Source organism: Petaurus breviceps, unplaced genomic scaffold (assembly GCF_028583685.1).
Source record: "Petaurus breviceps papuanus isolate PSGF00001 unplaced genomic scaffold, PetGlider_PUasm1.0 90574, whole genome shotgun sequence".
NCBI lineage: Eukaryota > Metazoa > Chordata > Mammalia > Diprotodontia > Petauridae > Petaurus > Petaurus breviceps.
Genome location: NW_027187277.1, coordinates 2,833,659 through 2,847,605, shown reverse-complemented (window position 1 = coordinate 2,847,605; position 13,947 = coordinate 2,833,659). Strand labels below are relative to the sequence as shown.

Here is a 13,947-nt window from a genome sequence, read left to right as displayed (position 1 = left end):
AAGAGATCTGATTTTAGCCTAGACTTTTGTTACCTCCTAGCAAATCTTGGCTGAGGAGAAGTGTCTCATAAATATTGACTGAAAAGAAAGCTTCATTAATTGTTGGCTAAAGAGGGCTAATGAAAGAGAGTTATAGTTCTATCCTATTGAGCAGGAGCTTATTAATCATAGTATCTCTAATTGATGGAGGAAAAAAGTAAAAGATGACCTTGAAAATATCACCTCTTGTAAGGGCAATAGCTGAGGCATAGTAGAATTTTAATGAGAAAGCTAAAAAATAAGCTGTAGTCTTCCCTGAAGGGGAAAGACTTACTTACTAGTTTGTGCACCATGGTAGGTTTTAGAAATGGCTAAAAAGGATAGTCAACAGAACTATATCCTTTGCCACAGAAGAGAAATTTACTAAGCACAGTATCCCTAAGTGGACCATGAGTAGGGTATTAAATGACATTGAAGAGAGTTAGAAAACTAAAAATAGCTATAAGAGAGAAATGATGTCCACCAGGGAATAGAAGAGATACCTCATGGGGAGTAGCTGAAAGGAATATCTGTGAGTCCAACAGATAGTTCTATGATGACACCAACAGAAGATAAAAATTGTCTTGCAGTATGAGAGACATAGACTGCTCCTCTGTATGTGTTTTGGTCACATGAACTCTCTAAGTGTATACTGCTTCATATAATACCTTGATCACATGAGTGACCTACACATGCTACCTTCTGAGGAAACCTGGCTCCCCATTGACCCTAGAATCGAGTAAAGTCAATTAATATTTTAAGCATTTACTATACTCCAGGCAATATGTCTGGTGGAGCTGGGTCCTGATCTATATTTCCAGTTTTACTGTGTATCACTGTTTCCAACATGATTTATGGTGGAAAACATGATCTAGACAAATTGGACTTCTCTTTGTTTCTCACACCTGACACTATTTTCCATCTCCATGCCTTTATACTGACCATTCCAAATGCCTGGAATGAAGTCCTTCTTCACCTCTGCCTCATAGAATCTTCTCAGTGTTTCCCCCTTTCTTCATCCCTATGCATAATGGGCCCTATAAAGATCTACTTATTTTAATTGATGATGGGTATATTCATGGGCTAGTGAAGTGAAGGTATATGAGAGGAACATTCTGTTATTTATATTCAATAATCTATAAGGATTTTTTAATGCAAGTGGAAAAAATAGATGAATGAATGGATAAGTGAATAATAAAGCATTTATCAAGCATTTAAAATGTGGAAAACATTATACTAAGAATTGGGAATACAAATAAAAAAGTAAGACAGTCCCTGCTCTAAAGAACTTGCATTTTTTTAAATAGTATTTTATTTTCCTTATTTAGAAGTAAAAAAAACATTTTAGCATTTGTTTCTTAAAATTTTTGTTATAAATTCTGCTACTACCTCCTCTTCTGCCCCACTCCTTAAAATGGCAAGCGATTTAATATAAATTATATATGTGCAATAATGAAAAAAAACATTTTCATATTAGTCATGTGTATCAGCAATGAAATATTCACAATGCCTATGGAAATTGTAAATATGCTGATGTGGTTATCCATCACAAAATATATCAGGCTTTCTATATGGGCGATAAAGCTGGAACATTTATTAAAATACCAAAAGACTGAGTCCCAAAACCAGAAAGTCAAAGCCATCAGAGTAATTATGAAATGGCACAGATAGATAAAGTAGAAACCACCCACATTCTCAAGGCTTTAAAACAGAACAGGCTACCTCAGGCAAAGGTCCTTCTCTCCCCACTCACAGCAACCACCCAGCGTCCAGGAAGAGCACTCCCAGCAGCTCCGGCCCCTGGTAGTCCTCAGCAGGAGTCCTTAGCAGAAATTCTGGCTGACTCAAAAAGGGGTTCGTGCCTCCGCTGCCACTGCCTCTGCTGCTGCTGCCGCCATCGCCGCCACTGCTAGCCACTGCAGGAACTCTAGCTTGGCTTCTACTTCCTCTTGCTCCACCCCTTCCTGCTACATCAGCAAGTCCAATGGGGCATGGAAGATCTTTAAATCCCATAACCCTTACATCATGTAAAAGAAGAAACAAAAAGAAAAACAATACTAAAAGATGAAAATGAAAATAGTATGCTTCGATCTGCATTCAGACTCCATCAATTCTTTCTCTGGATGCAGATAGAATTTTCTATCATGTGTCTTTGGAATTGTCTTAGATCATTGTATTGCTGAGACGAACTAAGTCATTCATCTCAAAATGTTGCTGATACCATAAACAATGTTCTCCTGGTTCTTCTCGATTCATTTTTGCATCAGTTTATGTAAATTCAGATTTATTCTGAAATCCACCTGCTCATTATTTCTTATAGCACAATAGTATTTCATTATATTCATATATTACAACTTGTTCAGTTATTCCCTGATTGATGGACGTCCCCTCAATTTTCAATTTAAGAGAGTTGCTATAAATATTTTTGTACATGTAGGTCCTTTCCCCTTTTTTCTTATCTCTTTGGGATATAGACCTAGTAGTGGCACTGCTGGATCAAAGAGTATACATAGTTTAATTGCCCTCTGGGTGTACTTCCAAATTGCTCTCCAGAATGATTGCATTACTTCACAACTCTACCAACAATGCATTAGTGTCTTCATTTTCCCAAATCCTCTCCAACATTTATCATTTTCCTTTTTTGACATATTAGCCAAGTTGTGAGGTGATACCTCAGAGTTGTTTAATATGCATTTCTCTAATCAATAGTGATTTAGAGCATTTCTTCATATGACTCTAGATAGCTTTGGTTGTTTCACCTGAAAATTGCCTGTTCATATCCTTTGACTATCAATTGGGTAGTGTCTTATATTCTTATAAACTTGATTCAGTTCCTTATATATTTGAGAAATGTGACCTTTATCAGAGACACTTGCTAAAAAGATTCTTTCCCAGCTTTGGGCTTTCCTTCTAATCTTTGTTGCATTGGTTTTGTTTGTACAAAACTTTTAAATTCAATATAATAAAAAGAGCTAACATTTTTATAGGGGAGACAACACAGATCAGGTTTTAACTGCAAGTTAAATGAGGAGGAACAATAGTTCACAGGGTTCACTAGCAAAGCAGATAGTAATGCACCTTTGTTAATGTTTTTCCTATTAGTATAATTGCATCTGTTTCTAATGGTGAGCTGTGTGAGAGTTCCAAGGACTTTAGCTGCGAGAACTTTCCTCTCATAATCTTTTGTAGCTGTGGTTGGTAGGGAGAAGAAAACATCAGTATCTGCCCAGGCATTTGTTAGGTTGCCTCTCCATATGTATTGCATTCATAGACAGTAGCTTTGGGGCTGGGCCAGAAACAAGACAGTAGTCATGGGGGAGGGTAGTATTACTCTTCTCAATACTTTTTTTGGATTATCTGTCTGTCAGTGGCAATAAGTTACCAGTAGAGGTGAGGAAGAAGCAGCTAGGTGGTTCAGTGGATAGAATTCTGGGACTGAAGTCAGGAAAACTCATCTTAATGATTTCAATCTGGCCTCAGACACTTTTTTTTTGAGGGGGGAAAGCAGGGCAATTTGAGGTTAAGTTACTTGTCCAAGGTCACACAGCTAGTAAGTGTCAAGTGTCTGAGGTCTAATTTGAACTCAGGTCCTGCTGACTCCAGGGCCATTCTCTATTCACTATGCCACCTAGTTGCCCCAGCCTGAGACACTTATTAACCATGGGATCCTGAGCAAGTCACTTAATCCTGTTTGCTTCTGTTTCCTCATCTGTAAAATAAGAGAAGAAAGTGGCAAACCAATCCAATATCTTTGCCAAGAAAACCCCAAATGGGATCATGAAGAGTAAGATAGAACTGAAACGATGGAGCAATAACAACTCCATGTTAAAAGTTGCAGAGGGGTGACAACCTACTTTGGGAGAGGAAATCACTTCCTGAAAATTCCCCATTCCAATGAAATAACATGTCAGTCCCTACCTCTATTCTTTTGTGGCTTAAAAAATCTTTCTATAATATATTTTGCAGTATTTCCCAAAAGCTTTAGTGAAATTTTAAGGATTATTAGCTTAAAATTGCATAGGTTTCTCTTTTTCCAGCTGGAATAATGGTGGGCATAGAAGAAAAGAAGCAATCATCCATTCCAGAATCCCTTCTGAAAAATAGAAAGGCTTTTGCAATACTAAAGGCCAAACTCTTGAAGAAGAAGGTGGCTATAAAAAAGCTCCATCAAATATGGAGAAAAGTTATCTATGAAAAAGCTAAAACCTACCATAAGGCATACAGACAGATATACAGAAGTGAAATCTGGCTGGCTAGAATGGCATGCAAAGCTGGCCACTACTACGTACCTGCTGAACCCAAGTTAGTTTTTGTGATCAGAATCAGAGGTATCAGTGGTGTTAGCCCAAAGATCCAAAAAGTATTACAGCTTCTTCACCTTTGCCAAATCTTCAATGACACCTTTGTTAAGCTTAACAAGTCCTTGATTAAGATGTTGAGGATTGTGGAACCATACATTGCATGGGGTTATCCAAACCTGAAGTCTCTGAATGACTTGATTTACAAACGTGGCTATGGTAAGATCAAGAAACAGAGAATTTCCGTGACAGACAATGCCCTTATTGCAAAATCTCTTGGTAAATATGGAATTATCTGCACGGAGGACTTGATCCATGAGATCTACACTGTTGGCAAGCACTTCAAAGCTACCAATAACTTCCTGTGGCCCTTCAAATTATCTTCTCCACGAGGGGGAATGAAGAAAAAGACTACACATTTTATGGAAGGTGGAGATGCTGGTAACAGGGAAGACCAGCTCAATAGGCTTATTAGGAGAATGAACTAAAGGTCTCTACACCATGATTATTTTTCTAATGGTCTGTTAATAAAAATTCCTGTGACAGAAAAAAAAATTGCATAGGTTTTTGAGTCACTTTATATTCCTATCTTATGAACACAGTATATTAAATATAATTAAATAATCAATGACTGAATGAACGAATGAATGAAAAGCATTTAAGTGCTTATACACTGTGCTAAGTGTTGGGGTTACAAATGGAAAAATGGAAGCAAGTTCTATTTTCTTTTTTTTAAAGCAATTGGGGCTAAGTAACTTGCCCAAGGTTACAAGGCCAGTTTGTGTGTGTGTGTGTGTGTGTGTGTGTGTGTTAAGTATCTGAGGCCAGAACCAATCCCGGGTCCTCTCGACTCTTGGGCCAGCAGTCTTACTCACTGAGCCCCCTAGCTGTCCCAGCAAGCTCCATTTTCAAGTAGTTCAAACTTTAATTGTAAGAGACATTACAATTTAGCTGCAAGATGGATGGAAAGCCCTAAAAGTCCTCAGGGTTCAGCTATAAGATGAATGGTAAGGCCTAGGAGTCTTTAGGTTACATGTGGTCAGGCAACAAAGCTCTGACTACAAAGCTGAGAGTTGGGCATATGGTAGACCTAGAAGATCTCAGGAAGAAGTAATAGTGACATGAAAGATGGTAAGGCCTGATGATTGAATATCATTCAGTTTTCAAGTGTTATCATTTCCAAATACTAATAACAATATACAGAATCATAGATTTAGGTTTATAGTTTAATTATGGGTTTAGAGAAGGGGTTGAATGAGTACCTAATCTGGCCTAATTTAAAGAAATTAAACTGAACAGACCCTTAATACCAGCTTGATTTATTTTGATGAGGATGTTTTCTCCCCAAAACAAGGTACAGACTTCCCTTCCTTGCTTGCAAAGATGGAGGTATATGGATGTGGAATATTATATATTATGACAGATGTGGCTGATGCCAGATGTCGGTTGGTCTTGATTAAAGGCTTTTTTTTTCATTTTTAATATTTGTTACAAGGGATGGTTCATTAAGTGAGTAGGATATGCAGTATTGAGAAATTTAGATAACATCATAACAAAGATATCAATAAAAATAAGATATAGTAAGGGAAGTATAAAGTAATAAACCCAGTTAAATTAGAATTCTATTTAATTGGGACTTTATCATAATTTCTTCCAATGAGCAATTTAGTAAAAAATTGCTCAGAGTCAGACAAGCACCTTCCTATTTCATCAAAGAAAGACTCCATGGTGGGAGAGTCATCTGTCTCCCTACTCTCTTTCTCTAACCACTTGAACTTCCTCAGAGGCTCAGAACAGTTCTCTAGAAGGAAATCATTAAATAAGCTTCTTTTTCAAGGGTTTACAGAGCTAAGAAAAGCATTATTACAGTAATTATCATCATCATCATCAAAGTAAGAAGGTATAAAAACCAAAAGAAGGATGCCATTTCCAGATGGTTAAAGGGCCACAAGAAGCAATAACAAAAAGGGGGGAAGGGTGACCACAATAATATATCCCATATGACACTGAAAAGAAAAATAAAGGAAAAATAATAATTAGGGTATGCTCTGGGGGAATCAAGTCTGTTTGGACTGGTATAGGGTACTGATGAAATCCCCATCCCTAGAAATTCAATGTGTCATCTCTCATTCATGAGTTTCCTTTTGAAATTTATCCATGCCATTAAACTGAAGACCCTAGAATGCAAATAGGAAGTAATGCAGTCTTTTATTTTATTTTTCAAATGCTTTATTAACTTCTGGTTTACATCATTCATTTCTTCCAGATTTTGAGTTACAAATTTTCTCCCAATTTTTCCCCTACCCACCACCCCAAAATAGCAGTCCCACAGGATATCCCCTCCTCCAATATGCTGTCTCCCATACCCCTTTCAATTTTGTGAGTGGATCTCTATGCCCCAGGGCCTGTATATCTTATTTCTCAATTACATGTAAAATAGTATTAATAATAGTACATATATATATTTAAATATTTGATTTTAAGACTTTGAATTCCGAATGCATTCCCTTCCTCCCTTGTCACCCACCCTTACTGGGAAGATAAGCAGTTCAGTATAGGTTGTACATGTGTGGCTAATACAAAACAATAACATAGTAGATATATTGTAAAACACTGACTATATTTCCCTCCCTACTATCCTATCTTCCACTTGTTCTATTCTCTACTTTGGTCCCATCCCTTTTCAAAAGTGGGTGCTGCCAACTTCCCTCCCCCCACAGCCTGCCCTCCCTTCCATCACCCTTCCCCTCCTACTCTCCTGTAGGGTGAGATACCCTACTTAGTATGTATTTCATTTCCTCCTCAAGCCAAATTCAATGGGAATAATGTTGACCCATTCCCTTTTGCCTTCCTATACTTCCACTCCATTCTAACCATTTTCCCTTGCCTCTTCTATATGAAATAGTTTAACCAATTCTCTCTCTCCCCAACTCCTTTCATTATATTCCTCTCTCACCTCTTAATTTCACCTTTTAAGTATCATCCATTCCTGTTAAATTGGGCATGTGCCCTCTATCTATGTATACCTGTAAACATGTATATACACATTCACATATGTATTCATATGCCCATATACCCTCATATATATATATATATATATATATATATATATATATATATATATATATATATATATGTATTTCTATTCCCTTCAACTACTGAGAAAAGTTTCATAAGTTACAATTATTGTTTTTCCATGTAGGAATGTTAATAGTTCAACTTTGATAAGTTCCTTATGATTTCTTTTCCCCATTTACCTTCTCATGCTTCTCTTGCTTCTTGTATCTGAATGTCAAATTTTCTATTCAACTCTGGTTTTTTGAACAAGAATGCTTGAAAGTCCTCTATTCCACTGAATGACCTTATTTTCCCCTGAAATATGATACTCAGTTTTGCTGGGTAGGTGATACTTGGTTTTAATCCCAGCTCCTTTGACCTCTGGAATATCATATTCCAAGCCCTTCGATCCCTCATGGTAGAAGGTGCCAGATCCTGGGTTATCCTAATTGTTTTTCCACAATATTCAAATTGTTTCTTCCTGGCTGTTTGTAATATGCTCTCCTTAATCTGGGTATTCCGGAACCTGGCTATAACATTCCTAGGAGTTTCCTTTTGGGGATCTTTTTCAGGAGGATATCGGTGGATTCTTTCAACATGTATTTTGCCCTCTGGTTCTAAAATATCACAGCAGTTTTCTTTGAGAACTTCCTTGAGGATGATTTCTAGGTTCTTACTTTGATCATGGCTTTCAGGTAGTCCAATAATTTTTAAATTATCTCTCCTTGATCTATTTTCCAGGTCAGTGGTTTTTCCCATGAGGAATTTCACATTGCCTTCTATTCTTTCATTTGTTTGGATCTGTTTAACAGCATCTTGATTTCTCATAAAATCATTAGCTTCCATTTGCTCCAATCTAATTCTGAAGCAATGATTCTCCTCATTCATCTTTTGAGATTCTTTTTCCATCTGGCAATTTTGGCTTTTTAAGGCATTCTTCTCCTCATTGCCTTTTTGAGCCTCTTTTGCCATTTGAGTTAGTCTATTTTTTAAGGTATGATTTTCCTCAGTCAGGCTGTCGACTCTCATTTCGTAATTTTCTTGCATCGTTCTCATTTCTTTTCCCAATTTTTCCTCCACTTCTCTTATCTTCTTCTTAAGGTCCCCTATGGCCTGTAACCAGTTCGTATTTTCCTTTGAAGCTTTTGGTGCAGGAGTTCTGACTTCACTGTCTTCCTCCTGTTTCATGCTTTGCTTCTTTTTGTCCCCAAAATAGGAGTCTAATGTTCTAATCTTCAGTCTGCTTTGTTTCCTTTGCCTGGTCATGTCTCCCCTCAGTCACCTGACCCCTGGGCTTTTTGCTACAGTAGGACTCTGCCACCGGAAGTTTTTGTCCCAAATGCTGGAGTTTTCTCAGCTGCCATAGGTATTAGATGGGTGCCCTCTCTGAGCTCTTCACACACTCTGGCAAGCTAGACACACACCCCAGTACCTCCACCCTAGACTGCAATCCAGATCCAAGCAAGTTAAAGCAAGAGCAATTACCCCTCACACTGGTGCATGATCCCCCTACAGTCTGCAGGCCAGGAGCTGAAGCTGCCACTTGGTGCTGGCTGGCTGTGCCAGCATCTCAGCGGCTTCTCTCCCAGGGGGTAAAATCCATGCACTCCCATTTACTTGGTACCAAAGTCCAGGCTGCACTGACTTCTCACTTTGTCCTTCGCATCTATGTGTTGATAAATCTGGAAATGGCCACAGCTGCTGCTGATCTGGAATCCCTCCCGCCAGGGGCTGCTCAGGCCTACCCTGGGGCTAAAACCTCTGGCTCACGGGTGGGGCTAGGCTCAGCTTCCAGAGCTCTGTGCTGGCTAATTCCCGCCAGCCTGCCAGGCTGTCCTCAGAGGGAGGTTAGCTTCTCTGTGTCATTTTGTGGGTTCTTCAGCTCCAAAGTTTGATCAGAGTTTCCTTTTTACATGGATTGGGGAGGATGGAAGCCAGAGCCTCTCAGAGGTCCTGCTTCTACTCCACCATCTTGACTCTGCTTCTTATCTGCTTCTTAAGGTCTTCTATGGCCTGTAACCAGCTTGTATTTTCTTTTGAAGCTTTTGGTGCAAGAGTTCTCACTTCACTGTCTTCCTCCTATGCTTTGATCTGTTTTGTCTCCAAAATAGGAGTTTAATTTTGGATTCTTCTGTTTGCTTTGCTTTCTTTGCCTGGTCATTTAGCCCCTCAATTACTTGACTTTTGGGCTTTTTGCCACAGCAGGACTCTGCTACCAGACAGGGGAGTCTCCTACCAAACACTGGGGTTTTCTCAGCTGCTGGAGGTATTTGTTGCGTGCCTTTGCTGAAGCCTCCATATGCTCTGGCAAGCTGGACACACACCCCAGGACCTCCACCCTAGACCACAATCCAGATCCAAGCAGGTTAAAGCAGGAGTGATTACCCCTGAGATTGGTCGCTTGGTCCACCTACAGTCTGCAGGCCAGGAGATGAAGCTGCCATGTGGAGATGGCTGTGCTGCAGCCCTCAGAGGCTTCTCGCCCCAGGGACAAACACCTAAGCACTTCCAACTACTGGGTCCCAAAGTCCACAGTGTACTGACCTCTCACTTTGTCCTTCACATCTATGTGTTGATAAATCTAGAACCACCACAGCTGTTGGTGATCTGGAGTCCCTCAAGCTGGAGGCTGGAGGTAAAACCTCAGCGTGGAGCTGGGCTAGGCTCCCAGAGTGCTGTGCTAGCTGATTCCTGCCAGCCTGCCAGGCTGTCCTCAGTGGGAGATTAGCTTCTTTGTGTGATTTTGTAGCTTCTGTAGCTCCAAAGTTTGTTCAGAGTCCCCTTTTATATGGATTGGATGGGGTGAGAGCCTGAGCTGCAGGGAGGTTCTGTTTCTATTCTGCCATCTTGACTCCGCTGCCCAACAGCTTGGTAATGCAGTTCTTATCTCAGTCCCCCCTTCTAGGTCTGAAGGAATGTCTCTTAGGTTGCTACTCATCAAATATTGAGGCTCTCAGAAACATTCAGCCAATGCTGAAAAAGGGAATCACCCAATTGCCTAATTGATAATCAAAGGATATGAACAAGAAGTTTGCAAAAGAAAAAATCAAAGCTCTCTGTACTTATATGAAGAAATGCTGTAAAAATCACTATGGATTACGAAAAATCAAATTAAAACAACTCTGAGGTACCACCTCAAACCTATCAGATTGGCTATTATTACAGAAAAGGAAAATGATCAATGCTGGAAAGGCTATGGGAAAATTGGGACACTAATGCCCTATTAGTGGAGTCATGCACTAATGCAAACATTCAGGCCAGTAATTTGGAACTATGCCCAAAGGGTAATGAAACTGTGCATACCCTTTGTTTGAACAATACCCCCACTAGATCTGCATCCCAAAGAGATAAAATTTGGGGAGAACCAACCTACATAGCTGTTCTCTTCTTACTGGCAAAGAGTTGAAAATTGAGGGGATGCCCATCAATTGGGGAATGACTGAAAGAGTTGTGGTATATGAATAAAATGGAATACTATAGTGCTATGAGAAATGAAGAACAGGTGGATTTCAGAAAAACCTGGAAAGGCTTACTTAAACTGATGCGAAAATGAAGTGAGCAGAATGAGAACATTGTACATAGTATCAGCAACATTGTTCAATAACCAGCTATGATTGACTTAATTCTTCTCAGCAATACAATGATCCAAGACAATTCCAAAAGACTCATGACAGAAAATTTTATCCACATCAAGAGAAAGACTTAATGGAGTCTGAATACTATTTTCACTTTTAAAATTTTTTCATGGTTCTTTTCTTTTGGCCTGCTTCTTCTTTTGCAACCTGACTAATATGGAAATATGTTTTACGTGATTGCACATACATAACCTATATTAAATTGCTTGCTATCTTAGGGAGTGGGGAGGGGAGGACAAAGGGACAGAATTTAGAACTCATTTTTTTAAATGAATGTTGCAAATTATCCTTACATGTAATTGGAAAAATAAAATATTATTCAAAAAAGAAGGGGATGATCTTTTTCCTCCCTACTGTACTTGTTTCAGGACAATACCCTCCAATGATCTTTGGAGAGGGATTGAGAGATGGAAAGATGTGGTTTTTATACATCATGCACCATTTCACATGGCTGCTGAGCCGAGATATATTGAAAAGTAATTCAGAGCAACATACTCCTTCCACTTTCAGTGGCAATGACTTTTCCCTGACTTTTATGGGGAAAGATAGCAAGGCAAAAAAATTAACTGAGGTAGCTGTCCCTCCAAATCCCCTTATTGCTGTCTCTAAAGGTTCTCTTGCCCCTTGCTCCTTTCTCCTTTCCCTTTTCTCTGATAACAGATAAAATCAATAAATCAACCAATAAACATTTCTTAAACACTTACTATACATTAGGCACTATGCCAAGTGCTGGAAGAATGTGGACAACTTGCTGCTTCTTCCTAGCAGTATTCCCATTCATTTGTCTTTTTTAAAATTTCCTATTACTCATCCACATTTCTGGGGATCAGAGTTAGTTTAGGTTATTGCTTTATTAGTTATGATGGCAAATGAGTTTATTGTGCATTTGTTAAATCTACCTTCTTCCTTCTCTCCTATCCTATACTCACTAATGCAGGCCATCAGATATGTGCTTTTGTCCAGACACTTACAGTGTGGGAGGTTGGTAGAGGTTCTTCCTCCCTGTCAAGTTTAGCTAACTATTCCTTCTCTTTCCAGTGTAATGGGCCACCCTTCTTTGGGATCATGAGGGAAGAGAGCCCCATTAATCACCTCAAGCCCACAAGCAGTTACTGAGCACCCATTCTATGCCATGCACTGTTTTAGATATTGTAGAATACAAAAAAAAATCTTTGTCCCTACACTGGAAGGGTACATTGTATTGGGGAGATAACATGTGCATATGTATGTATATACAAAAGAAATATACACAGATTTTTTTTTTTTATGGAGGCATCATTTGGTGGGGGGAATCAGGAAAGGATGCATGTAAAAGTTGGTTCTTGAGCTCAGATTTGAAGGAAATAAAGCATCCCAGAGAAGTAGTTCAGAAGATGGTACATTCAGGGAATGATGGAAAAGTATAAAAATGAGGGGAGTATCCATTGTGAAGAACAGCAAGAAGGAACATCTGAATTGCAGAGTACTTTATACATCAAGCCCTAGGCTTTAGGGTAATTATTTTAGCAGTTATTAGAAGATGGCTTGGAGTTGGAAGAAAACTGAGGCAATAAGATCAGTTGGGTGGCTACTGTAATAGTCTAGGACCTGGACCCAGGCATTCAGGATCAAGTAGAGAGAAGATAATAGATGAGAGTGATTTTATAAAGAGAAGAATACTGTGACTGGTAACTTCTTGGACAGGTAAAGTGATAGAGAGTAAATAGAAGATAACCAAGGATGTGAACTTGGGAAATGGGAAGGATAGTGGTACTCTTATCAAAAAAACAGGGATTTTGGAAGTTTGGAAGAGGGGTACATAGAGTAGGCGGGCATACTAAGTTCTGTTTATTAATTACATGCTTAACACTAAGCTAAGCACAGAAGACCCAAATACAAATGTAGAAACAGGTTGTGCCTTGAAGCAGATTACATTATAACAGGAGGGGAAGGGAGAATGGGTAACATGTATAGGGAGAATGGTAGCCAGAGAATAATACTCTATTATACAGAAGGAAAGTGGAGCCACAAAGAAATAGATTGATGAGACCTTTCCAGTAGCAAAAGCAGTATTGATTTGATTGTGGTTATATTCTCAGAAGAGTGATGGGGCAGTAGGAGAATATGAGTAGGGATGAGGTTACCTTAATATAGTGGGTGACATGAAGCACTTTATAGGTTTGGGGCCTATAGCATTGGGTTTCTGAAGCTGAAGGGGTTAAGTCCTCCAAACCACAATCTCTGGTCTGAAAATAAAAGGGATAGTGTAAAAAGTAGAGTGTTTCAATAAGTTTTAAAATCTTCAAGTGGGTAAAATGACTTTTCAAGGTAGCAACTATATTCTGGTCAATGGACTTAGTGGTTAAATAAACACAAGCTTTCTCCAATAAATGAGATTATTTCATCTAACTGACCAGATAACTCATGGGACATGGCCTATACCTTTTACTTTCATAGGTAGAGCAAAGCTCTCAGGGCAGGATGCTTCCTGAGGGACAGCCTGTGTACTGCATACAGGGAAGTAGAAATGATGATTGATTGGCTAAGAGACAAAGACATGGCATGCCTGTGAGGGTGGAGGAGGGATTTCTTTGGATTTGGAATCTCAAAGACTGCTGGAAGAATCAAGAAAGGATATTTGATTAGAAAAGTCAAACTTTTGAATGACAGGAAGGATAGTTCCCTGGAGTGAGGACATGTTGGAAAGCTGGCTCTCATAATGCCCCTTGATACCTAGTACCTACAGAAAAGCAGATTCCCCCAACTGAGATCATTTTCTCTCTTCTTAGTGGAGCTTAAGATCTTATCATGTTCCAGAAGAAGTTATTTACTCTAGTATACTTGTTTGTCTATAGTAGTCTGAAAAATTTCAATTTTGTTTACTACTTACTTTGTTAAGGAGTTTTATCCATTGTTAACATCTGTGTACCAAGCATTTGGTAGAAGGGAATTAAGATGGT

General features: G+C 39.0%; 1 protein-coding gene across 1 annotated transcript; it reads left to right on the top strand.

Moving 5' to 3' along the window:
- The first annotated feature begins 4,036 nt into the window (after positions 1 to 4,036).
- On the top strand, positions 4,037 to 4,871 carry LOC138142360 (large ribosomal subunit protein uL30-like). Its single transcript, XM_069063408.1, has one exon. It carries the CDS (start codon positions 4,064 to 4,066, stop codon positions 4,802 to 4,804), a length of 741 nt encoding a protein of 246 aa, XP_068919509.1. The 5' UTR covers positions 4,037 to 4,063; the 3' UTR covers positions 4,805 to 4,871.
- Positions 4,872 to 13,947: the final 9,076 nt, after the last annotated feature.

Bases quoted from the DNA above. Each gene is read 5' to 3' on its own strand.
- LOC138142360 (XM_069063408.1), top strand. From the start codon at position 4,064: ATGGTGGGCATAGAAGAAAAGAAGCAATCATCCATTCCAGAATCCCTT.